Here is a 27,064-nt window from a genome sequence, read left to right on the forward strand (position 1 = left end):
GGGAGGATGAACATTTGAAGGCTCATCATTGACTCAAACCTGCTGTCTGTTGTGAGTCACTGAGCGTGGGAGGACGTGCACTGAAAAGCAGCAGAAATAGTCCTGGAATGTGCCGTCACTCAGTGGAAATCTCATTCTGATATCTCAGTGTCTTGTGTAATCTATTTGCTATTTAAGAGCTTTTATCTGTTTTCTGTCATTTGTTTTAAAAGCGGAGTTCTGTGCAAATCCTGTTAAATTTCAGTCACTGATGAATCTAATTAAGTTTGAGCTTCATATTTCACACGCATGAAACATCCCCCAGACCGACAACCCAGGAGAAAATCCTTCAAACGAGCTTCTGCGGGGCTTAATCACTCCCGTCGTTGCTTATTTTTAAATCACAGCATGTGTAATTCTCCATCTGAAACGAGAATCCACTCACCTTTCCAGACTCCATTAAGGGCAGACTGTGAGGAGAACCTCGCTCCACTAACCGAACCCTGACAGAGACAAATGTTTACAGGTCAAACCTTTGTACACAACAACAGCTGACAGGACTGACTGACGGACTGACTGACGTACCTGTCGTGGCGTAATGCTCTCATGTCCACGTACACTGTTGTGGGGTCGGGTCCAGAAGTGCCCTGCAGCCAATCACAACGCAGAGGCGGTGAGCATGTGACCAGAGACGGTTAAATGTACAAAACTAAACTATTTCTGTTCTGAATTATCTGAGTAGTTGTCACTTCTTATATAGTATATAAATGAGATAAACATTTTCAACACACGGTGGTGTGAATCATCTCTGTGGCTGCGTACAGTTCAGTGTGGCTTTGTTTTTACCTGCAGACAGATGGCCAGGTTGACTCTGCAGCCAAAGGCCGTGCTGACAGACCGTGGGTGAAGACCGAGGTCTTTGAACAGCTTAGAGAATGAGTGTGTGAGCGACATCCTGGGCCTCTCCTCCGCCACCACCACACAGGCCCGAACCCGGGACAGATCCAGACCTCGAGCCTGGATGAGAGACGAGTGGGATTTTTTAAAAAAGATAGAGACCGGAGGGGCTTTCTCAGCTCTGTTTGAGGGTCAGATGTGTTTACCTGCGAGTTCACACAGTGCTGACATTGGAATGAGTAATAATGACTAAATCTTTACCATCTTTTTTAAGCTCTAAACCAGCTTTCTGCATTTGTATATCCACTTTACTTTATCAGATACAGATCCAAATACCATCATGTCCATATGATGCATTTAAAAAAACAAGTAAATAAAAATCTCCCAAAAGAGTCAGAAAAGTACTGAGCTTCTCTTTTTCTGCGTCTGTAAAAGTGTGCTGTGATAAACTGCCTGTAATAAAGCACACTTCTACTTCTCCATTCAGTCTCCATGGAAACTTAAAGACAGATAATGACTAAAATTAACTCTGTGGCTTCCATCAGTGACCAATCAGAGGTGTGTGTGTCTGTTACTCCAGCACTCAGACGTGGCCTCCGGCTGAGCAGATGGAGACAGAGTTTATTACCACTGAACCAGGGGACGGACGCCTCCTGCAGAGGATGATGGAGCGAGTTAGAGAGCTGCAGTCTCTGCTCTCACAAGGACTCAAGAGGCCGGTGGTTTATGTGGCGTCTCAAATTTAGCTTCAGCACAGGCCTTTAGTTCACCTGTGCTGATGCATTCTGGGTAAGCTGAGCAGTTGACTGTGGATGGTAGCAAAGACTTCAGTGGAAGAAGTTTCAGGACAGGATCAGTCATCCGTCTTAGCACAAGATTCAGTTTTTTCTCCATTAACAGTGGACTCCTGTCAATATAAACCCATTTTATAACTGGAGTTGATTAGTAATGTTTTGTTAGTGGTTTCGGGCACGGTCCAAATCCTAAGCCAATAAAATGCTGCTGGAAATTGGACTTGTGTTGTGCAGCTGACCATCTTTTGGGTTAGGAAGCGTGTGGAGTCGCACATCATTTCATGAGTGAGTGGTGTCTTTGGCCATGGAAGTAACAGACGGTCATTTGTGTTAATGTTCCTCACAGTTCATTCAGGCATGAAAATGGGAAAGAGCCACGGTGGACTCATGGAGATATGACAAGAGTATAAAGTGTGATATAATATTTAAGTCCTTAGAGAGTCCCAGTTTTCTCCCATGTTTACTCCACCTGAGAGCACCTTCTCCACCATTTGCCGTAGCATCACTCTCTAAGCCCCGATATAGTCAGAGATTTCTTTTAAAAATCTACCATGCTAACAAACGTGCAGCATTGTGTTAAAATGATGGTGGAGGATGGGAGCAGTTGAAAATATTGATGCATAATCAGGAAGATTTTAAAGAGTTTTCTGTTACATTTGGATCACATGATGTGAAAAAAGACTGTTACAGCTAAAAATAATGTCATCTATATGTTATCTATCAGAGTCCCGTGAACAGCTGGTCATATGTCAAACTAAGCCATCGCTGCTGTATGTGTCTGCGTGTTAACGTCATCTCAGCAGTCCTCGTTCGTGCCGCAGAGAACGTGTCCAAACTTTTCAGTTTGCCCTCATAAACTGCCACAGAAAAAAGCACCTAGAGGTCATTTTCTTCATGACCAGATTAATGGAAAACAGAGCAGGTGTAAAGGGCAGCAGAGGTAACACTGGGGTGTAAAGCCTAAATACAGAAACAGGTATAAGTGGAATTGTTATGTTGGAAGTGTTTGTGCAGTGCTGACCTTGAGTGCTTCAGTTTGCAGTCCAAGTCCTTTGGTGCAGAGCTCCATGACGCTGTAGGAGCAGAAGGTGTCTCGCACCCTCAGCTGGCTGACGGCCAGCAGCCACAGAGCCGGGTTGGTCTCCAGTTCCACCGGGGGGATCAGGATGGACTGGTGGCCGGAATAAACACTGCAGACAGCACAAACATGTTTCCTTAGGGTATGTGAGTCTGATACTGGAGGCGTCTTTAGGAGCTAACTCTATATTCTTTCCAGCAAGCCAAGATGCAATTAAAAATGGAAGATTTCTTCTTATTTTGAGCGTGTTTTAGCACCATGCCTACCAAAGCTGTATGTAATGATAAAATGAAGCAAAAAATCAATCATGTGACGCTCAGGATGTGCTCTCCAGGGAAGCTTTAAAGCCAAAACGACAGGGTCGTATCTCATAACAAGCAGATGTAAACGTTATTTACTGCTGCTTAAAAGTCGCTGAAGCAGGCGAGAAATGCTCATACCGAGCGTGATTTGTGACATTTTTAAAGACATTTGGCTGCAGAAATAGACTCCAGACAATCGCTGAATTTATAGACAGAGAATTTAAAAGTTAGCAAACTTGCTTTCTAAAATGTTTTCTGGTAGTCAGCTACTGCGTGAAATAAAAACCTGAATAAATTTTAGCAACTATTGTTTCAACACCGCACTCCAACGACTGATATCAATGCACTTCCAATCACATATTAAGACATTTTAAAAGTTGAATTTAGTTTATAGATGCTTAAAAAGTGCCACTTCATGTCTTGGGTGCTTTATCTGCAGCAGCAGTTAAAATCAAACATCTCGACATCTGCTGCTTTGGTTTTAAACATAAATTTGTCTCTAGTTTGTCACAACACAAAACATAAAAAAAATATAATAATTTCGGGCTTCTGATACGGTGGCGACGAACAGAAGAGTTTCACCGACCTGCAGAGACACCAGAGGACGAAGCCGAGGCCGCAGTAGGGATCCAGACAGATGGCCACCTCTCTGGACGGGTACAGCTCACACTGCAGCTTCACCGAGCGACAGAAGGCTCCAACTGCATTATGGGACATCTGGACAGAGGAAGGGAAGGAGCGGGAGAGACAACAACACACAGACACGAACAAGGAACAAAACAGACTGACAGTTAACACTAAAAAAAGGTACTGAAATGTTTACACTCTGCAGCTGGTTTGTTCGTGTTTGAATTAAAATCTTCTATTCTGAGCTATAAACGCTTTATTCTGCCATCTCTCTGTTCACTCATTTCCCTGCTGCTCTGACGGCCGAATCTCCCTCTGGAGTGGGAAATGAATTAATTAAGGAAGGAGGCAGGTGGTGGGCTCGGGCGACGTTAGATTGGGTGGTGGGGATTAACGCTGGGCTGACCTGAACTCCGGCCAACATGCCAGTCGTCGACACGCTGAAGTCCAGATAGGCCAGGCCGTCAGGGTTGGAGGGTTTATAGAGAGCTGGAGCCTTCTTCTTTGGCAGGTCATCTGGAGTACAAACACACACACATATTTATTTCATTACATTCAACAGAACACTGTTGAGTTTTATCCGTTTTAGAAAGCCTGACCTTAAGTTGAACCCACAGAGCTCCTCTGGCAGCTCGAAGAAGGGCTTCAATATTCTGATGCAGCAGAGCCATCGCAACACCACAGCTGCTCTGCTTTCAGTATTAAAAGCAGCTCGTTTAAAACGCAAGGCTGGTTATATTCTTCATTCTTCTCATTCTCAACAAATCCCGTGGAAAGACGCAGGCCAACAATGTTTCCTGCTACCAGGTGCTCTGTGTGTTCAGGCTGATACAGTTTATTGCTCCGTGCCACAGAGCTCCATTTTTGTCCAAAACTATTTAAAATCAAAGACTCATGCTGCTTCACCGGGCGACACGTTCCTCCGTTACACACACACACACACACACTGCTGATGCCCTGCTGACACTTACTGTTGGCTGCTGTTAGCATGTATGGATGTTTTCCTTTATTGATCTGGGTCTGTTTAATCTTGTTTTACAGCACTGTGGTGCAACTTTGGTTAGTTCTTTATGAATAAAAACAGACACTGAAATGTTACAAACAGAAATTACTCAGCTTCGTACAATACAAACAAATAAAGCTGTACATGTAGTGGGCATCTTTACGGATAAATATCAGCAGAAACGAATGGGCTCGGATCTCTAAAGCTTCTACCACTACTGCGTGTGAATATTCGATTATTTATTTGGCGAGAAGGTTAATCAATGTTTCGTTTTTACTGATTTTTTTTTTTTTAGAGCACCAAACAATAAATCTCTTGACCTTTTGGAGAGACAGATGGCAGGACTGCACCGCCGGAGGAAGGATTTGGTCCCCTGATCCACAAAGGGAAGCTGTGCACCATGCCAGATATAAAATAAAGCCCCTTCTACCAGGTAAAAAACAACCGCTAACACCTGCTTACATCTGGCTTTTGAGTGCAATGAGAAAGTGTTGAGCTGACATTTAGTCCCGCATCAAATGACTCTGCTGTAGTTGCAGTTTTTTATCAGCTTCAGCTCTGATTGGCGCTGATGGGAATGAAACACCCGGCTGCACACACCAATTATCAACAAGGGTGCTGCAGTCAGGGCTGCAAGAGTAGACACGGCTCCCTTTTTCTTTACAGAGACACGCGTTTACTTTGCAAAGATCTCCCACGGTAAATGTGTCTCTGCAACTGGAAGCTGGCACTCTCAGTCCTGCTGTGAGGCGCTGATGTCAACAATAACTGGCTAATTATGTCAGGATGACGAACATCACAAACCGTTGTCCCACAGTGTAATGCCATTTCTTCATGTTGTTGTAGTTCCAGGCTTGTCTCCTGGGGGGTTTTGGTAGTTTTAGGACAAGTTTGGTTAAAAATGCGAATACTGACAATATGAAACTGTTCAATCAGCCTGTTGTACCTGCATTAAAAAAGATCCATATAAAAACACTCCTTTTGATATAAAAAGGTAAACTACAGCTGCTCTTTTAAACCAAGGCTATGTGTATTGTGTGTTTCCATTTTCAGGGAATGTCAGTTTTTAAAAGCAAATATCCAGTATTTTAGAGAGAGAGATCAAATTTGATTAGATCAAATCTGACTATTGCAACTGCGACTCTCATTCTGCTGCTTACTCATTGTTTCATTTGCATCCGACTATGACAACCCATTAATTTTTGGGTCAAAATGAGGCTATAGATGCTAAAGTTAACAAGACTCACTCTGAATCTTGAAAGCTGCCTGCAGTTCTCTTCGTTTTAATTTCAGCTTTCTCTTCAGGGAGGATTTTTTGGCACAGGACGCTGTTTATTCAGTGGAGGAAAATCTTTTAAACATTCGGTCGCTATACTGCACTGCAGGGACTCACATGACCAGAGCGGCTGCCATCACAGAGAACGGAGGATCGTACACTGTTCCATCCTCACAAAGCAAACAACAGCTTTTCGCTCTATGCCACACGTTTCTCGGGTGTGTGATGTGAAGGACAGGGTTCAATGAAAGGCTGAATGTCAGCGTAAACGTGTGTTTGTTGCAGAAGCCACAGTACCGGTGTCCAGGACGGGTGGCCAGTTCCTGATGTCCACTGTGGCTGTGGCCTCCTTGGAGCGCAGCAGCTTACAGATGACGGCTGTCGTCATCACGCAGGCCGAGTGGCTGACCTGCAGCAGGAATCAGACGAGGATAGAAGCTTTAACGAGGTAAAGTCAAGCTTTTTGAGTTGGTCTCTTATTTTTCTGTATGTTAAACAGATCTTTGTGCATACAAATCTGAAAAAGCCTCATTTGTAGTGTGGGCTGTCTTCCCTTACATAAAGACATCACTGTGAATCATATTTGCATAGCGCTTGTCTACAGGTTAGTTTTAGACCCCATTAACAGAATAAGCAGCTGAATCACATTCTGAAACTGTGTTAGCAGTTAGCTAAAGAATTGGAAAAGAGTTTCAGACAAAAGATGACCGGAGGTGAGCTCTTAAACTTATTCCATCAGAGCTTCAGAAACCAACTGTGAATCAGCAAAATAAGCAAAGACTTTCCCTGCTAACAAGAACGTTCCAGATACGTTGATTCTTGGTTGCAGGATTAGTCTCTAAAAGCTAGCTTTGTTTCAGGAGTGTTCTTCTGACAAAACTAATATGGCTGCTTTTAGCTCATCGAACATTATCCTACCGTCTATAATGTGGAAACCGTCGGGCAGCTTTTGCAGACACTTCCCGTGTAAAAGCGTAACAGTTAGGCCATCAGAGTCTTTACGAACACTCAGGCTTTACCTTTACAAATCCTAATGGAAACAAAATAATGTTCTGTTTATTCAGGTGCTACTGCAAGAGCCAATAATATTTCAGTATCCGAATAAATGTGTGAGGAACGTGGATTTTCAGCACATTTTAAGGACATTCGCAAACCTTTACGAACCTTGTGACAAAGCCTTAAAAATGGATGAAAAATCCTCGAGTCAACCTGTGCGCAATATTCTATGAACATTCTTTCATTGTTGCATTCAGAAATATCCAAATACAGCCAATTACGAACAATGTGTAAAAAGCTTCATGAGACTCAGAGATACTGATGGCATTTTTCTGTTCCACAAATGTTAAGAGAACACTCTCCCACTGCATAATCCTACAATAAATCTTAGTGAAACATTCTGCTAATAGTACCTTCTTTAAGAAGGGATCGGAGTTCAGCTACGCTCATGAAACTCTGACACTAGTTGGCAACAAAGTGCAGTCTTGCTGCGGTCGTCAACTGAAAGACACTGACATGAGAAGCTGTTGACATAATGGCCAAACGGGGCGGTAAAAATCTGATCTGACCTCGACAATCATCTTGACGGTGGGCAGGGTGGTGGCGATGTTCTGAGGGTGAGGCGGTCGCACTGTGATGGGAACACAGCCGGCGTACAGGCAGCCGTAGAAAGCAGCAATCAGGTCTATACCTGTAGGATGAACAGATATACAAACAGAGAGGGTGTGTGTCAACCCTCACTGCTGGAAACGTCCAAATGTTGACTAAACAAAAGGTTTAACGTGTGCATCTTCTCTGACCTGGTGGGTAGACCAGCGCCACGTGGTCTCCTTCCTGCAGACCTCCTCTCTCCATCAGCAGAGTCGCCACCCGCTCTGCCCTCTTATGCAGCTGCAGACAGGTGAGGGAGCTGGACACCGCCCCCTGGAGGAGGGGAGGGTTTGATGGATGTTTGAACCACAAGATGAAATAAAGCCTAGTTAAGATCCACTTTATGCAGTTATCAAAGCCCGTGTTTACCCCATGGTTATCTGAAAATCCTCACAGTGGAGACTGTTTTCTGTCAAACTAACTGTGGCACAGTTTTATGGAACTAATTTAAAAATCTAGATGTGGTCAGAGGTGTTGTTACCCGGGAGCTGAGCAGGGTGTAGAGGACGTGGTCCGGTGTGGTCTGAGCTCTCCACTGCAAAACCTCTGACAGGAACAGGAACTGAAACACAGAAACATCCCCTCTGTTATATTACAGTCATTTTATCTCTAACCAGCACTTTATTTGGGCAGTGATTAGTTCCAAACTTTTCATCTTAAATTTGATCAATTTAAATCTGCCAACCCCTGAAGTTGTTGAACACGTTCCCCTGATGCTCTCTAACACAGATAAAAATCACTGTAAATAACAGCTGGGATACAAAATGGTGTGTTTCGAAGTAGACATAAAATTCCAATTTAGCCAAAATGAGCATGTGATTTCTCACAGCTGCTGCATACAGAGCAGAGCCTTCTGTCCACAACATTTAAGTGGTTCGATCAATATTACAGGCTGTGAAATTTGAGAGAACGTAGAAGATAACCTGCCAACACTTTAAACTGCCTCTGAAGAATGCTGCTAGGAGCAGTTTAGTGATGCAGCAACGGGACTTTGATTTATCAGGCAGTTAAAACTGTGTCTGGCTTGTTTAGAAAGTTAATTCCCAGGTTCTGATTGTAAATCAATCGAAGGTCCTTCATAAAGTCAAGATTATGAATTGTGTTGTTTAACTGAAATGTCGAATTTTTCAATCAAGAACAAAGAAAAACAGTCCCAACCTTCACTCCGTTCAGTCATTTTGTAATTAAAGTTCAGCAGATTTTCGAAAAATAACACATGAACATTTTCGCTGAATCAAAAGACGAGGTGGTATTTCTAGAAAGATTAAAGTATATTTAAGTATATATATGCAGGATATCAGATTCTGTTTGGGATCATTGTCCTGTTGATGAGCCAGTTTCAGTCAAGCTTTAGCTGTGGGACAGATGGCCTCACATTTGACTCTAGAATACTTTGGTATCCAGAGGAGTTCATGGTGGACTCAATGACTGCAAGGTGCCCAGGTCCTGTGGCTGCAGAACAAGCCCAGATCATCAGCCCTCCACCACCGTGCTTGACAGCTGGTGTTTGGTTTCCTCCAAACGTGCTGCTGTGCATTAAGACCAAACATCTCCACTCTGGTCTGGTCTGTCCAAAAGACATTGTTCCAGAAGTCTTGTGCTTTGTTCAGATGCAGCTTTGCAAACCTAAGCTGTGCTGCCATGTTCTTTTTAGAGAGAAGAGGCTTTCTCCTGCAGCCCTTCCAAACAAGCCATACTTGTTGAGTCTTTTTCTAATTGTGCTGTCATGAACTTTAACCTTTAACATGCTAACTGAGGCCTGTAGTCTGAGATGTAGCTCTTGGGTTTTTGACCTTGGGGTGAACTTGCTGGGACGTCCACTCCTTCAATTAATTAGAGCATTGATCAGCAGCACCTGGCTGCTTCTTACCTACTTACCTAACAACTTATTTCACTTTCTAGTCTTGCTGCCATGAAGAAAAATCAAACTTGAACATTTTGACGAGTTTACTTTTAATTTGAAAAGATGTTTTTTTAAATGAGTTTTTCTAGTTGTGACTTAACCCAACATTCTATCTATCAACACATTAATAATATTGAGTCTGTGTGCTCGCCTGGTCGTTGTCGTCGGTCTGTCCCAGGTCTCTGCCGCTGGCCTGAGCGATCCTCTTCCCCGACACCAGATTCCCCACCATCACAGAGGCAGGGCCGATCTCTGTGGCACACAGAAGCCGGATCAGCACATTCACACACAGAATAGACACACACACAGTTCACACAAACCCTGCGTCCCACCTGGCTGTTTCTGCCGCGGTTTGGGCAGGTTGGTGACGCAGGTGTGGGGGCACATCAGGACATTGCAGGGGTGCAGCCCCCCCTCCAGGTACAGCTGTTTGATCTCTGATAGATGGATGCCACCCAGAGGAGTCTTAGGAAGGGTGTTGGCCGGAACCAGAGCCAGACAGAAGACGCCCACCCCGTGGATGCTGTCTATGGCCTGAGACATGGATGGAGAGGTCATTTAATACAGATTGCACATTTGAATGTTTTCAGGTTTTCTTCTTCTAGCCTTGATTAAAATCCCTGCAGATTTAGGCAGAAATCAATCACAAAAACACATTAGAGAGATTTTTAACACTTTACTCTTAATGCTTGTGAATTTTTTTTAAGATCAATAAACTATACGAAACAAAAGTCATGAAAAAACAGAAAATCCTGCAACACTCCTCATAGCAGTACAATAAATACTGGGTTGTTACCATGGCAACACCTTGAGTACAAAGAGAGGCTGCTTTGTCTGACACAAAAACTAGCGAAAGCAGAGTATAATATGATGCAATGGAGTCAAATAACACTGCAACGTGTCTGGGATATATCTCAAGGACGAGTACCTGCAGCACGCGGCTCATCCACTGGAAGCTGTCCTCCTCTGTGGAGTCGGGCCTCTGCTCGGCCACCACCACGATCCTCTCATCTCTCAGCACCGTCACAGAGAACACCGCTATCCTGCAGGGCGGAGACATCCTTACTTCAGCCAGTGCAGCTGTTACCACCAAACTGAGTCATACTGCTGTCAGTAACACATCATCTCCTTCCTAAAGAGGTAAATAACTTCTTAAATGTTGTGTATTATTTAGCGTTTGGTTATGTTTCTAACCAAAGGAAAGGAAATCCAGACACAGTGGTACCAAATGGAGATTGTTATCAGAGAGTATAAGAGAATAAAATGTGATTCCTTCAGCCCATCACACAATGTGGCCCATCGTGGATCTAAAAACAGCTCAGAGAAACTGACTTCAGAGGGTTTTTAGTTTCAGACAGAGGCTCTGCTGCAGATGCATCAGACTGTGTTTGATGCAGGTCTCATTCTTTTGATGATGTGTTGCAGAATATATCATTCCAGCATAGACACTGCAATGTGAATAAAGATACTAAGGATCTTATTTTTGAGTCAGTAAATGTGAGGCAGTGCCAGTTTTTGTCCAGAACCTGCACTTCATATTGAAGATGAGTGTTTCATATAATCTATTCTTTGTCGGTAAATGTGCACAGCAGTGAGAGTTACGATTATTTTCCCATTCGAGCAGCGACAAGCAAAGATACTTCTAAATGCCACCAGAACACACAAATGATTGTGTTCATTTAAAAAGCATCTTAACGTGTTAGTTTGACCGAAAATGCACAAAATAGAGCTTCTCAAGACAAAGTGGTTGGGGATAGAATATCTCCTGCATTTGTGTGTTAAACGAGACTCAAATGAGACCGTCACTCTGAACACGCTGCAAAGTTTCATCTTTTTAAAAGTTTAAGAGTGTATTAATCCAGCAGAATTCCCAACAAAGCTGCTCTCACATATTTGTGTGTTTCTTTTGTCAGATTCACATGAGAAACTGTGACAGAAAATCATCCAGTGTCAACTCACAGCCACTTAAATCATTTTCAGACGGTCGCTCTGCTCTAATAAAATCCTGATTTCATAACCGCTGCCTCATCCAACAAGATCATCATTTAGGTAACTTAAAGACAACGTCTGTGCAGTGAATTCAGCTGTGAATCTTTTCTCACAGTCCACAGAGCCGTGGTGACGCACATACTTTGGTAAATAACTTGATTTCGCTCCCGTTCACATACACTGGGACCAGAACTAAATCACAGCTCTCCTCAACTGAATGAAAGTCTACAACCTCAAGCTAATCTGTTTCATTCCTTTGCTTTTATTATCGGGAACATCGGATTCTATTTCCAAAAGCCAAAATATGCCACTTTATTTAAAGTTCAAGGATAGGTTTGTTCTCCTTTGATTTTTAAAACCGCAACAGTTGTCATTTCCCATGACGGACACATGAGATGACGACCAGACAGACCATCATTTACTCCAGTTTCACATTATTTACAAAGCAGCCAGTAACACACAGGTTCTGTGTGAGCACAGCAAAACACACAGAAAGGACGATATCAGCCAAAAACTTTTGTAAATGCTGCAATTTCTACAAAGAAATCAGGCATAATGACCTTTTTGTTAGGTTATTCAAAGCGTCACTGAAAATCTGTTTGATGAGCACAACGCCTGGTTTAACTTCTGTCCAAAGCTAAAAACTGTCATTAAATGTTGGATCATTTAGCTGACGCATGGGGCATCAGCCAGTGTAATTAACTACTTAATTTCCCCTGTAAAATCACCTGAGGGAGGCAGCGACTGGGCTCACCACCTGCATGTGTGTGCACTGCAGTGAAAGAAGATGCTCAGGATTAAAATGTAAGAAATGATGGTTCACAGTCAAAGTTTGTTTCAATTAAAAGTATTTACAGTTCTACTTTTTCCTCTACTCCCTCATAAAATCTACACAATCATTACACAGATTTATTAAAGTATGTGCTGCGGATAAATGAAATTTTTCAGAGGAGCAGAGGAGAGAGCAGAGGAGGAACATGACACACAAAATGCAACTCCAGCTACACTTGATGGATGCTTTTAAAGCTTTTAAAGTGTCACAATAAACTAGAACCGAAATGATCAGGATCAATGACTCAGCTGAGTAAAAACAATGGAAACCACAAGGAAGCCGATGCAAATACATACGAAACAAAACAGATAAAATCTCCTAAACTTTCAGCCAGCTTGCTTTACATTTTAGGAGGATTTTGAGCTCACGGTTCCTGCAGCTGCCCCATTCTGCCCCCTCTCCGACTACAAACTTTAAATAGCTCCAGAACGCGTCATCAGAGCCTGTCGGGTAAAAGATGAATTTCCTCCTCGCTGGATGTGGATACAATTAAACTTCACTCTATTACTGTGCCTGGATTCATCCGCTATTGCTCTACTTTATTAGATTTATAATTTGTGGGGGTATTGCTCATTTATCAGCGTGACAGTAAATGTGCCAGTGTTGGACATCTGGGTGGTTTTATACTGCTGTCGATGGTAATGATGTCAGCTCGCTCTGAGGCTCCTCTGTGTGGTCGATATGCGACTGTAAAAACACAGGTATGAATACGTCTGAGAACGCTTGTCACCCCCTCACACAGACGCAGTATTCTCACTCACCTGCCCCTGTAGACGAACTTCATGGGCTCCACCGCCAGCGCCGTGGCTACGATATCATCGGCGTTGTGCCTCCGCCCGCTCACCATGATGAGCCCGTCCATCTTGCCGGTGATGAAGACGAGACCGCCTGGGCCGATGAAGCCCAGCAGGCCGGTCCGTACGAAGGCGTACTCGCTGATCAGCCCGCCGCTAGAGCTCACGGGGTAAACCTGCAAACACACACAATGACAGTTCAGCTGCACAGTTGCCATGATATTATTTCTGGCCAGGGCCAGAAATAATATCAGGTATTACATCATATATAATAATCACGCCACTGGTCTTAATAAAGTGGATATGACGGCCAGGCGGGCGTTTATGTAATTCAGTGGTTACATAACTCACATTTAACAGTGAGAAAAGATTCGACTCATGTCACAAATAAGATCAAAGGCTGTAGAAGTGAAACAAAAGGTTTTCGAACTTCCCAAGTGGAATTCAAAAACAGATTTCCTAAAACAAGTGAAACTTTTACTCAATTAGATGAAAATAATTGTCCTCCCACTGCTGAATGTGGCAGATAATTCAATGAAATGATCCACCAGGGAACGTAGAGGCTTATATTCCACACATGTCTCCACCTTATCAGAGATCAAAAACCCAACTTTCCCTCCAACAAACATTTTAATTATTAATTAAACACACCCTCAGCACACAGCAGGTAACAGTGTGAACCTACAGTGTGATGCAGCCTAAAGTATTTTAGTCTTCAGACTGTACAGATCAAATAACTGCAAAAAATCCGTGTTGACTAAACGAATGCCTCAGAAATCTGTTTCCAGAAGCAGAACGCACTCCGACACACCCGCTAACACATCTTAAACCTTTCTGATCGACACCGTTGTGAACAATCTTCAAAGAGAAGAGCCTCTAAGTGTACAGCCAATCAATCACTTAATCACTCACTTACAAATCTACCAGCAAGATGTCTCATTCCAAGAATAATCCTGAAGGAATCACACGGCAGAGGAGACACGACTCCTTTAAATACAACAAATGACGAATACAAGTACATATAAAATTCAAACTTGCAAAATCCAAGTTTGTAGCTTCAACTTAAAGACGTGTTGTAAAATTGCTGTAAAATTCAAGATGAGCTCATATTTTTCATGATACAGTAAAATGTCTCATTTTAAACACCTGATTTGGTATCTATGTTCTATTGTGAATCTACATTTTACCCCGACATCCCATTGGTTTTGTATTAATATGAGTCTCTGAAGTGGGTACAGCAAGAAAAACTTTATATTAAATATTAAAAAATCATGACAACAGGGAATATCTGCAGAGAGATTCCATGTTGGTTGTACATTTACAGCCCCTTATTTAAGATTAAAGGTTTAAACAGGTGTTAACACCACTTTCAGGGGTTTTTGCATGTTAAATCTTCACCTGACAGCAGGTTCCAACACAGGCAGTAACAGCGCTCTACATGGTGGCATTCACAAGCTACAGCTGAATGATAATGCGTCATTGTTTGGGTTTGTGCTCAGTCTTTTGATCACCTGCCAGCGTCTTACAATCAGAGAGTGACAAACATTTCAAACAGTCTCCAGACCGTCTCACCTCAAAGGTGTTCTTGGTCATGCCCGTCAGGCCGTAGTAGGATGTGCCGGTGGCGATGGAGCAAACGCACAGTTCACCGATCTCATCCGTCTGACAGAGCTGCGGCACGCCCTCCGGCTTCACCACACACACCAGGCCTGGGGAAGAGGAGAGGTAAACAGACCTTATTTTTCACAGTGGGAGGATGTGATGACCCCAGCAGCAGCATTACTCACCCCAAATGCACCTGTTTTTAGTAGCAGCCGCTTGTCTGAGTCATTTCTCAACATCTTTTGAGCTTAAAGTAGTTTTGTTTTAGACCAACTAAGTATGACTGGGTTAAAAACAGAATATATGAAGCAGGAAAGTTGTCCCTGTACATACTTACTGATGTTATCTCTCTAAAATCAATCTACAATTTTAATGAAGTCACACATAAGCCTAAATTATAGATACAGGAACAAATCAAATCCCCCTTGACCTTAAAACTTTAGAGAAAAGCGTTCGCACATCACCTATGTGCATTCCGTTACTCTCTATGGCTCAGTGAAAACATTAAATAAACTTACTAATAGAGATCATATAACAGGGATAGTGACGAGGAACAGAAATGCAACAGAATCTGTTAAAACTAAAACAGAATACAAAGAATAAAGCTCAAGCAAAACAGTAAACCAGAACACAGAACAAAGATCAAACCAAGGCACTGAGAAATAACGGTATGAAGAGAGATGCTACTGTTCTCAGAATGACCTCTGCAGAGATTTTAAAGGTTGCCGATCAATTTCCAGTGACTCAGCAAACAGCCTTTACTTCCCATTTTTAGATTTCCTTATTTCAAACTCTGCCTTTTAGCTTTTTGGATGATAAATCATCACATGGATCATCAGTTTCAAACGTACATCCGCGCAGCAGAAAGATTTATTCATTCAGTCTTCAACTTCTTTTGTGGTAATTGAGGTGTAATTCCAGAGGCCAACACTTGGTGGTGTGAGTTCACAACAACAAGATCTGAAGATTACTGGATTAAAAGAGAGCAAAGTTCCCTTACTCATGTCTACGTTTCTACATTCAGTCCAAACACTCACTGCTCATGGAATGGAAGATACACTTTACAATGACCTGCGTCAAGTTAAATGATACAAAAACACTTTAACAATCAGACATTTAGGTAAAGAAGAGATAAAGCTTTCCAGTTCAGACTTGGTGCTAAAATCTGTCCTGGGTGATCCGATCAGGAGAGGGCGGTACTAAATAGAGGAGTCAACACAGAGTACAGGTCCAGATCCTGGGTGCTAATTTCTGTGGAGACTGAGCATAAAAGCGATGAGCCCAGCTCTAAACCTCCGGATCTGTCTGGTCAGTCCTGGGAGTCACCTTTTAACGAGCCTCGACCTGAACCAGCTCGTTTCCAGCTGGCTCAGTGCACGCACAGCAGAAGATGGGCCATTTGTTTTTACTGCTGCACAGTGGCAGCCTGTGGACACGGCGTGGAAGCTCCTACGGTCTCAACTGACGTGTCAATCAAAAGCTAACGATGCTGGCCACATTTTAAAATCAGCGAAACGTGTAGATCAGACCTCGAAGAGCCACAGCTCATCAGCTTATTGGGGTTGATGTGCTACAGAAATCTGTGGAAGTTTTATTGACCTGGATCATTTTGATGAAGGGATTGCCATGTGGCTTTCTGCCTGTGTGAGTCTCCTTTAATAGCTTTACCGGCACTGATTTGTGCCCGTTGTGGTCCTGAAATCCTCAGCTTTCTAACGGCATGTTGCAACCACTTATACGCTGTACCTATGTGCACAGCTGAGCTGCTGATGATGAGCGAATGATGTTCAACTTGTGATTCTGGGCGGCAGTTACAGTATATATAACATGACAGTGGGCTGGAGTTTATACATGTGACAAAAAATCCACTCCAAAACCAGTGTCTGTCATATGAATACAGCACTTTGTGTCAGCGATGCACGTGAAGAATACTCGGCTTTCATAGACTGTAGCGATTCTGTCGGGTTCAAAAAGGTCAAAAACTTCCAGCTGCTTTGATATGAATAATTTCTATTTTCATTGAATTTTATTCATTTATTAATTCACAGGAAATAAGGCTGGATATTGCCACTGACTTCCCAAATGGATTCAATTAACTTTAACAAGGTCCATTTTCAGTTCTATTTTAATTTCAATAGGGGGGGGGGGGGGGGGGTTTCAGTTAAAAAAAACAACTAAGAATTGTGTTTTTCATGCAGGACTAATGGTGATAAAGTCACAGAGGAAATGCTTTGATCTAAAGATTGATCTTTGAATAAAATTCATGTGAATTTTCGCCGAATAATTGTTTCAAACCAGCTTTAAGCCTCTTTCACGCACAGATCTCGGTACAGTACCATTAAGAAGTTTAAAAAAATGTACGTAAATAAAAACAAAATGCAATGATTTTTAAATCTCATAAACCAGGATGCTTTTTTCACAGCCAATCATGTTGAAAGTGAGACATTCTATGTTGTCGTTAAAAATATCAGCTCATCTTGTATTTGATGGCAGCAACATGTCTCCATGTTTCCCACTGTGTAGCGTCCCCTCTTCTTTTAACAACATCTGTAAACATCTGGACCTGAGGAGACCAGCAGCTGGACCTTTGGGAGAGGAGTGTTGTCCCATTCTTGTCTGATGGAGGATTCTAGCTGCTCAGCAGTCCTGGGTCTTCTTTGTTGTATTTTAGATGTTTTCAGGTGGTGAAACATCTGGACTGCAGGCAGGTCAGTCCAGCAGCTGGACTCTTCTACTATGAAGCTATGCTGGTGGAATAGATGAACATTTTTCTAAAATGTCTCTACAGTTTTAGACACGTTGTTTTCCAGATTGCTAAAATCTTTACTTCTGAGAGACTCTGCCTCCCTAAGGTACTTTTTTATACCCAGTCATGTTACTGACCTGTTGCCAATGAACCTAATTCATGGTAAGATGTTCCTCCAGCTGTTTCTTTAAGTAAAACTTAGCCTTTCCAGCCTTTTGATGTCCCTTTTTGAGACGTGTTGCTGCCATCAGATTCAGGATGGAATGAAAGAAGTATACTCATGAAAGAGTAAAATGTCTCACTTTAAACATCTGAAATCTTTTAATATGAATAAAACACAGGGTTATGATATTAGCAAATGATTGCAATCTGTTTTTATTTGCATTTGAAACCATCTGGCAGCTTCATTGGAGTTGGGGGCTGCATGATGAAAGGCTCATCGCTGCCTTTGCTCATCTCTACTGGTTCACACTTGCCATGCAGAGTGTGATGCTGCCCTGGTGTGTGCCCTCACACAGCACACTTGTGTATCGGATCAGGAGTGTGATGTTTAACGGCGCCAGTTCGGAGCATTTATCCATGTTATCCACACATCCCTGCTGCCAGCTCAAGGTAACAAACCCCGCCACTGTTTTCATTCCTTTCACACCGAACAGTGAAGTGCAATAAACAGACAAAAGCTGTGTGAGAGGGGCTGTAGAGACATAATAATCAATCAATACCACAATATTAGACTAATCCTTGAAGAAAATAAGTGCTGTCAACAGCTGTTTGTTATTATAAACACGTTTAATCCATCCATTACACTGTTCTAACACAAATAATTAGTCCGCTGTTCATGGACGCTTCATTAAGCCCTGAACAGATGATGAATTATGTATTTTTATGCTCTGTTTTACCTTTTAAAGTCACCAGTGTGGGCTTCATCCACAGAATAAAACTCAGCTGATTAGGATGGATTGCAGTTTTATAAAAAACTCTTGGCTTTTTTCCCCCTCGGAGGCGATCGAGGCTTTGAACGTGAAGCTGAACACACTTAACTCGCTCAGTCATGAGCAGAGAAGGAGCTGCAGAAATTGGACATTGATGAACAAGAGACGCCCAACATTTACACACTCTTAGAACTAATTTAATGACTTAATGGACTTAATGGATTTTTTGCCATGCGATGCATGACACAACCGAGGGCCGATAGTTTAACTCTTTAGACAAGCAGCAGTGGGCTTATCCTACGATAACTTTATATATACTTACATTTAATTTATATTCATCTGAATGATCTAACTCTGAATCTCACATCAATATCTATCAAATGTGGCAAACTCATAAGCAAAGAGTCTAACAGTAGCTATGCAGCAACATTATCATTTATTTCAGTCGTGTTAGTCTGATGCTGTAGCTGTTCAATGCTCCGCTGAATAAAACGTGGCTTTTTAAAGCTTTTCCTCACCAAATACCACACACAGGTGCAGTGAAAAATAGAAAAAATAGCCACCCCAACCTCAAGTTGCATCATGCTGCATTTGCTGTACCCCTGCTCTGCTACTGCTGATGGCAAATCATAGAAACCACTTTTATTCAAAGCAGCAGTGGATGATGTATCCCTAAAGCAAGAGAAAGCTAGATTTTTAAATCTGTTTTGCTCTGTTTCTTCTGCTCGCTGCTCTCTGTCCCTGCACCCCGTTGGAGGGCGGGTAAACAGGAAGAAGAGCTGGTGGGCCAGCCAATCACTGCATTTGGTCAGTGATAGGCCAAGTTATTGCATTATACGCATGCGAGGAACCTACGATACAGATGTTTTTTTCTGTTTTCATGCAAATCTATTGATAGCTGTCCGGATGTGCACTTTCTGACATCTGACAGAAAGTGCAGTTATAGAGGATGTCTGATGTTTTACATCCCAACTGGAAATCTGACCTTTCATAAGCAGTCTTTATTTTTCTTCTTTCACCCAGTTGGAAGTTGGAAAATCCAGGACTCTATATGTCACTGAATGCATCTAATATGAACTTAAATGATAAGTTGTAAGCCACAGTTCTAAAGGTAATAGTTTATGGAGCCGGTCTGTGAGTAATGACTATAAACCTGGAAGCTGGCCGTTACGTTGCATGGTGCAGTGCTTGAACAACGTTGACTTGTGACAAGTTTTTATCAGTTCCAACTGTCCATGGCTGAACTACAGACGAGGGAAATCCACATATATAACAAACAAATTGCCTGTTAAGTATCTCTATATCAGTGCGATGTATTCAAGTCTGAGCTCTCAGCCTATCTACAGTATGCTCTCTCATATGGTGATAATGTGCTACAAGGGTCATTAAATACTACAGATCCCATAAGAGGTAAGAGGACTGGAGTGGCGTGAATGAGCTCTCATCGCCTTAAAAACAGGTCAGTGTGAGTGCAGGCGTTAATTCATGAGCTGTTGTATTGTATTTCTCTGGTATTTTGATCACATTTCATTAAGAGCTCAGGAAATTGTGTTAACTTGTGCAAAAAAGGCAGAATATGCGTCCTCTAAGTTTCACACCAGGACCTACACAAGCTAGATTTAGCCCAAAAATAAGAGGCATTTTCACTTCATTTTACTTCTTAAAGCTGACTAAATGATCATATGTAGAGTCCAAAACATGGAGTGGCAGTTCAAGCAAATCTTTTTACTATATGCAGCTATGCAACACTGTAGTCCGCCTCAGTGGTCTGACTCACCCGGATGTCAAGGCATAAACCTGTAAAGCGGCTCGTCATTTCAAGCAACATTATCCTCCTCCTCCTCCTGCTGCTGCCATCTGAAGTTACTGCTTTTAAAATCTCTTTCGTCACAGGAAACAACTTCCAAGTTGCAATCTACGCTCTGAAAATGGCAATTATGCCAAAAAAGATGGTGATAAGTGTAAAAGAAATCCGGGCAAATAAAAAAGCCTTTTATCCCATTTATCACCAGACTTCTAAAGAGAGCAGAGGAGAGGTCTGTGCAGATTGGATGAGGGTGCTGATCAATCACAAGTTGTGATCGGCTAATTAGACTTGAAGCTCGCATGTGAGACTTTTTTTAGGCGGCTCGCGACAAATCAACTAACTTTTAGTACAAACATTAGTTATTTCATCGACAAGAACATTTACAATATTGCCCCAGAAGGGCAGAATCTAGATGTCTGCTGTGTTTGTGGTGGCGCCCAGCAGCGGAAATGAGGTGTAAGACTTTTTGTCACCTCTAACTTTCTGCCTGAGTGATCGTGGTACATTTAAATACAGCTGAAATCGCAGCACTAACGTTTTCTTTAACTCAAGTGAATCTCAGATGACGCCGAGCTCAAAGAAAATCAGAATCTTACATGAGCAGAGCAGAAGCAACGCGGTCAATGAGAGCATGGGTGAAGATGTCCTGAAGGGCCAGTGTTCAGTCTTAATCTTATGCATGTTTTACAGTGTGTCTACAGAAACAGAAACATATGTGAAAGAGAGCAGCTTTATTAGGAATGTGGCCGTGTTAAGTTGCAGCGAATGTGAACAGTGAGAGCAGAAAACCCTCCTGCTGCATTCCACTGGAAATAGTTGGCAACTTTTTTGCCTCCATGCTGTACTACAGCCAGTTCACACGAGATACGAACAGGCTCTGTCTCTATTCATCAAATCAGGTTTGAGCTTTAAATCTGTATCACTGCTTGCTATTGTGCAAATTTGTGAGAGTGCAAGTGTTCAAAAAGAAACCAAGGTTTTGTCTTACGAACACAGACTTACCTCCTGGTGTGACGGTGCCCACGTCCTGCACTGTGAGCACAGACAGCCGCTCCTCCGTGTCCACCCTGACCACCCCGTAAGTCAGACCCTGCATGGACAGGACGCCTCGACCCGGAGGCTGGCTGATGTCCTCCACCGGCCTGAAAACCAAACATCACACACACACACAGGTGTGAGCCACAGATGCTTCTCCATGTCCAAACAACCTGTTACAGTACACCGCACAATGTTCATAAACTCCATCAGGTTAATGTGTATCTCATCTGGTAGATTCTAAATGAGCAAATCAATAAACAGATTTATTAACGAGTGATTTATTTATTAGCTAAGTGTAGGTAGCATGAAGGAAAAAACAGTGGATGTTTGCATGCAGTAAGTGTGTGTGAGGCTGTTTGCATATTTTGTGCTTGTGTTTGTGTGTGTGTGTGTGTGTGTGTGTGTGTGCACGTTTGCAAATCTGTGTATGCAAAGTAGGGGTAGAGGTGAGCAGGTGTGTACCTCCTGATGGCCACTGTGAGGGCCTCGGGGGAGCTGGCGCAGGGACAGATGACCTCGCCTCTCAGCCCTTTGGTCTGAAAGACGTTGAGGAAAGCATCGCAGGAGGAGATGGACCCTAACAGACGGAAACAGCCACAAACTGTCAGAGCCGGTTCGGTTCAGGTGTCTAGCTACTTCTTCCTTACATCCTGAATAGATCATTTGTATGCAAAGTGAGGGGAGTTATCCAGCTGCTCAGTCTTTCTTCCACTGTATTCAGGCTGGAAACCATTTATGGGACCAAACGTGAAAAGCTGGACACATCCTGCTCTATTCTTGTGAAATGACCCAGTTTCCGACATCCCTCGAGGGTTTATCCAACTTCCTTGACATTTTCTATCTCAAAAACACCTTCCTAAACTCCCCTGTTAGTGAAAGAGCTCGGCTGAGGAGGCTGTGCGTGACCTTACAGGGGTTTGATCCGTCGGCCACCAGCAGCATGCGCAGGGAGCTCAGGTTGATGTCCTTCTGGTCTTTGTGGGCCACCAAAGCCCAGTGCATGTCTCTGGACTTCACACACGCGACCTTGGCTGCAGGGCGAAATGCACAGACACACACGGAAATTAGCATTCATCTTTTTAAAAGCTGGGAAAAAGGCGTGACGGAGCTGAGTGGCGTGTGCCTGACCTTTGTATTGGCAGACTTTCTGGATCCAGGACAGCGGGTTGACCTTCATCAGCGAGTACGGCACGCTGATCACATGCATCATGTTCATCACACTCTGCAGACACACACAGAGAATATGTAAAAGAGTCAAAGCATTCAGCATACAAGCCCAGTTCCAAAACTGTTGGGACGCAACAGAAGGCAGTGACACGCAAATCTCATAAACCAACATTTCGCTAACAGTAGAACAAAGAAAACCCGTCAGATGCTTCAAGTGAGACATTTTATTATTAATGAAAAATATTTCATCTCATCTTGAATCTGATGGCAGCAACATATTTAAAAAAAAAAAGTCCTGCCTGTCTTCTGAAGTAATAACCATGATTCTAGGAAATACTGGTTTATGAGATTTGCAAATGATTGCATTCTGTTTTTATTTGCATTGCAAAAAGTGTCCCAACTTTATTGGAATGGAGGTTGTAAACAGATGTCAATAGTCAGAAGGTGACATACAGAGCAGATTAACTGCCTGAATAAGCAGGAACGTAACGGTCTGAAGCTCAGACGTGTAGCAGCAGGTCTTACCGTCAGGATGCCGTGCCACAGACCCACATCCTTCTTAAAGTCTAAGACGTTCACGATGGTCTCCGCTGCAGACCGAGAGGAACAGAACAGTGTTTAGGAGCTCGGTTAGGACTTACAGAAAGGGCTCTGTGTGTTTTTGGTGTGTGCCTACCCTCGGTGTAGCTGCAGGACTGAGTGAGAGCCTGGCAGTGTGTGAGCAGAGCGATCCTCGTCACCGTGACTCCCAGCACGCTGCCATCCTTACAGGTTTTATACTGAGGGGAAAACAACAGATGGATCAGAGCAAATCAGAGCAGAGGGAAGCTTTCAGTGGGATTCTCACCGTCAGGCAGTACAGAAAGTCTCACTTGAACTTTAACGCTGAAATTTAGTTGATTATGAAAGAGCTGCAAAAGATTATCATGAACAATCCACATCATTTTTGGTTTTTACAGTTTCATTGAAATGACATTATCGCACATATGCGACGAGTACAAAGAGACTTCAGTGCGTAGGCTGGAGAAGTTCTGGCTTAAACCAGCAACTTTCTGATTAAAAAGATCCCCTGAGCTACGGTCCTCTCATTATTTCTTCTGGTTTGAATAACTCACAGTCAAATGTCTAGTTTGAAATTACAACAATAAAAACAGCTGGTGGCAGCAAATCCTCCTGCTGGAAGCAAATACGGTTTAATATTTTTGTCTATTATTGGAATAGATTTTCTGCCACTGATGGAATTATCTAATTGCATAATGTGCTTTCAAAGCTCTAGATAAATTCAAAAGCTCACAAACAGGAAGTGATGCCAAAGCCATGCTGCTCTGCTGTGTTTAAAGCAGGATGGTGGACGAGGCTCCCTGCTCATCCGTTTTTATGTTTCTATCAATACGACCTGCATTTGGAGCCCACACGCTGTGGCAAACAAGCGGAAGGCCAACAGAGAAAAGTAGGAGGCAGCAACAGTTCCCAAAACACACACTTAAGTCGCCTTGAACTCCAGGAAGAATCAACCGTTAATTTATACAGCACTTTTAATGAAAGCTGACAAGCTAAAATGTACTAATAACGATGTAATAAGAGAATATAAGACATGAAAACAACTAAATCTAAAGAAAAGGAATTAAAAGGAGATGGAAACACAATAAACAATCAGTTTAGTTTAGTCAGACTTTGCAAAGGAGAAGAGGTGAGACTCGAGCACTTTAAATAGTGCTTGAGTCTCAGTCTGCAGTCTGAGTGGTGCTTATGTGGAAAACTGTTCCACAGATTTGGGGCAGCCACCCAAAAGCTTGATCGCCTCTGTGTTTTAACCTGCACCGCAGTGCTCTCACAGGGCTGCGGATGTTGAGGAGATCTGTTAAATCAGGTGATGCCAGCCTATTCTAAAACTTTAAAAGTGAGCAGTAAAGTCTTAAAATCAACCCAGAAACAGAAAGGAAGCCAGTGAAGAGATGCCAAGACCGGAGCTAAGTGTTCACGCTTTTTCAAACCAGTCAAAAGACGACGCAGAGAACACTGATCTTGGCTGATGGACAATGCGAGCCGGTCTTCAGTGGTGAGAAAAGCATGAAGAACTCGTTCCGGGTCTCTAAACGAGAGATAAGAGACGAGACTTCGCTGATGAAGCTGCTACAACAGATGCCACCGTGTGCTGTGCTCAGTTTAGATGAGACCATTATGTGCCCAGATATTTTAAGAAGTTCCAGATGGGATGTGGATGCCAGAATCACATGAGCCTGACAGCTGACAGCGGTCCACTCGGTGCAGCTGCTTCTTCTGTTTGCCTCCATCGGCATCAGGCTGCTGGACATCCGGAGTCCGACAGAGGCGGGAACTGCACACTTTTCTGATTCAATCGCTCTCTGGATTATTTGCACCTTATACAAATACCACATAAAGGTACAAATGTGTTGAATAAATGCTTTACGGCATTATTTCACGCCACAAAATACTGGAATAACTGGTACATTGTACACAGGAGAACGTCTTTATTCCACAAAGACTGGGAGGGAATGGAAATATCTATTAAGTGGATACTAACAGTAACATTCTCAGTTTGTTAAAGGTTAACTACAATATTCTACTATAACACCTACATTTCCTTCTCTGTGTAGTGATTAATGCAACGTCTTAGACAAACGAAAAATACTTCTTCTTCTCTCTGGATATCATAGTGATCCATTAAAGTTTGGGTTGGGCAGCGGTGAATGTAAATGTTGCTGTAAAGATATTAAACTGTGCTGTTAAATGTTTTAGGGACACGGTTCATGAGTGGATAGCTTTTTATAGGATGCACAACCCGCGTTAGATTTAAAACAAAGCTGTTGGCCAATAACATTTTTCTCATTTGGAAATATCAAACACAAGGTTGCACCAAATTTTCTAATAAGTTAAAAATATGCTTCTGTAAGTATGGAAAGAATTTTGGGGGGGAATGTCTTAAAGCTTCCAAAAACATTAGCCATATGTATATGAAGTAAGTTTCACTGCTTTATTAACTTTAAAGCACTTCCTTTTTGCTCTTTAAGTTTGCTTGTTTGATGTTTCTTTTCCTCTCGTGTCTTTGTACACTACTTGGACTTTTTTAGCAGGCATACCTCGATGAGCGCTGCCTATTCGTTTACCTTTGAAAGATGTAAATTTTTGAGCTGGTGAATCACTGAAATCGTTTGGTAAAGATTCAAGGTCATGTCTCTTAATTCAACCCACCATAAAATGTAGCTTCCCTTTGTTTTACCCTGTGTAACATGACTAACACCCAACCAGCTCCAGGAGTAAACAGCCACCTCTATTTTTGTTAGATAAGGTCACTAACTGAGCATTTCTCACTGAAAGATGATTCTTTTTGCCTTTCAGGCTCGTTATTACGAGGCTGTGTTTTGTCATGTGCGTCAAATCTCCTTTGCTGCTCGTCTTCATGCTGAGCTGAGCTTTTATGAAGTGCACAAAACAGATAATAAATCAGCTCTAATTGTTATTGTTGAGGCATATATATTTATATATTTTCTCATAAATCATGTTTTACTACACGTTTCTACACGTGAGGCTTTAATACTACGAAGCTGAAACTCTGACCCTCTGATCACATCTGCAGTGCACACATAAGAAAAACTCTGTCAATCTTATTCATTTAATCTACACAAAAGCTGTAGTGAAGAATAAATGACAGTTTTAATAATTTTGGCAATATTAGATGAGCTTAAATTAGAGTAGTTTGTTCTGAGGCTCCTTCTAAAATCATCACTTGTGAATGCAAGCTAAAAACTGCTGATTAAACACACATGCTTAGATGTCCGTGTTAGAAGAGGTGACAGGAGGAGAGTCAGCTGTGGACCTGTTCGCTCACCTCTATGTAAGCTGTGTCGTTGTTGGCATCTTTGATGTGAGGGAACCAGTCTCGGGGAGGCTTGGAAAGGTGCTTCGACTCTGTTACGAACCACAGCAGCTTGGGCCAACCTGCAGCGAGGAGAGACGCAGGGTGACAGGATGAGTCAACAAAAGTACTCGCACAGGCAGAAGTAAGTAATCCAACCGGATAGAAACATTTCACAGCTGATAATGGGAGAAAAAAGTGATTCTCTTCCATTCACATGGTTTTCAGACATCCAAACAACGTGACACATCAGACCAATTCAGAACAATTCAAACAAACAAAAAGGTTATCTGGCTAAAAGTCTCTGAAAATGGTGAACATCTCATTAGAGTCTGAGTTAATACATTCATGTCGACCTAAAACCTTCTCTTTATGAGCCTCCCCTCCCCCACACCAGGCCTTTACAATCCAGCTTTGATGGATGCTTTTTCTCTCTCACCTTTGAACTGTGGGATCTCTCCTGTTGCGCTCTTGGGAAGACCCTTATGGCAGGCATCACTGGTCAGCGCCACGGTAACGCCACAGCTGCCCAACAGGAATCCAATCTGCTGGCTGCCGGCATCCTATTGGACGACACAAAAGGTGAACAAACAGAGAAGACAGTAAGAAATGACAACAAAAAACACATTCCCTTTCGAGCTTTTTATCTCTACTAAATACATTTAGACTGACATATTGTGACTTAATGCAAAGTACAATTCATATCAAGTATAGTTGCATTCATACTACTTCTACATAAACGGTGCACACATGCAGCATGGGTGGAGCACCGTT

The 27,064-nt window shown here is 42.6% G+C and overlaps 1 protein-coding gene across 4 annotated transcripts in view; it reads right to left on the minus strand.

The window, feature by feature from the left end:
- The window catches only part of LOC140284583 (disco-interacting protein 2 homolog C-like), a 63,130-nt gene that overhangs the window by 9,248 nt on the left and 26,818 nt on the right, over positions 1-27,064 (minus strand). For all 4 annotated transcript variants that reach the window (XM_072378488.1, XM_072378487.1, XM_072378489.1 and 1 more), the window contains 23 exons: positions 26,730-26,853; positions 26,264-26,373; positions 23,090-23,192; positions 22,939-23,003; positions 22,375-22,468; positions 22,158-22,277; positions 21,709-21,823; positions 21,211-21,350; positions 14,694-14,830; positions 13,089-13,297; positions 10,435-10,549; positions 9,839-10,040; positions 9,658-9,758; positions 8,085-8,165; positions 7,753-7,876; positions 7,522-7,643; positions 6,254-6,365; positions 4,084-4,193; positions 3,637-3,767; positions 2,692-2,860; positions 826-996; positions 565-626; positions 425-482 (listed from right to left, as the gene is read on the minus strand). In XM_072378488.1, the coding sequence (XP_072234589.1) occupies positions 425-482; positions 565-626; positions 826-996; positions 2,692-2,860; positions 3,637-3,767; positions 4,084-4,193; positions 6,254-6,365; positions 7,522-7,643; positions 7,753-7,876; positions 8,085-8,165; positions 9,658-9,758; positions 9,839-10,040; positions 10,435-10,549; positions 13,089-13,297; positions 14,694-14,830; positions 21,211-21,350; positions 21,709-21,823; positions 22,158-22,277; positions 22,375-22,468; positions 22,939-23,003; positions 23,090-23,192; positions 26,264-26,373; positions 26,730-26,853 (2,775 nt within the window). The remainder of the gene's footprint in view (positions 1-424; positions 483-564; positions 627-825; positions 997-2,691; positions 2,861-3,636; positions 3,768-4,083; positions 4,194-6,253; positions 6,366-7,521; positions 7,644-7,752; positions 7,877-8,084; positions 8,166-9,657; positions 9,759-9,838; positions 10,041-10,434; positions 10,550-13,088; positions 13,298-14,693; positions 14,831-21,210; positions 21,351-21,708; positions 21,824-22,157; positions 22,278-22,374; positions 22,469-22,938; positions 23,004-23,089; positions 23,193-26,263; positions 26,374-26,729; positions 26,854-27,064) is intronic.

The sequence above is a fragment of the Leuresthes tenuis genome, unplaced genomic scaffold, assembly GCF_036924035.1.
Source record: "Leuresthes tenuis unplaced genomic scaffold, fLeuTen1.0.hap1 SCAF_24, whole genome shotgun sequence".
Taxonomy (NCBI): Eukaryota; Metazoa; Chordata; class Actinopteri; order Atheriniformes; family Atherinopsidae; genus Leuresthes; species Leuresthes tenuis.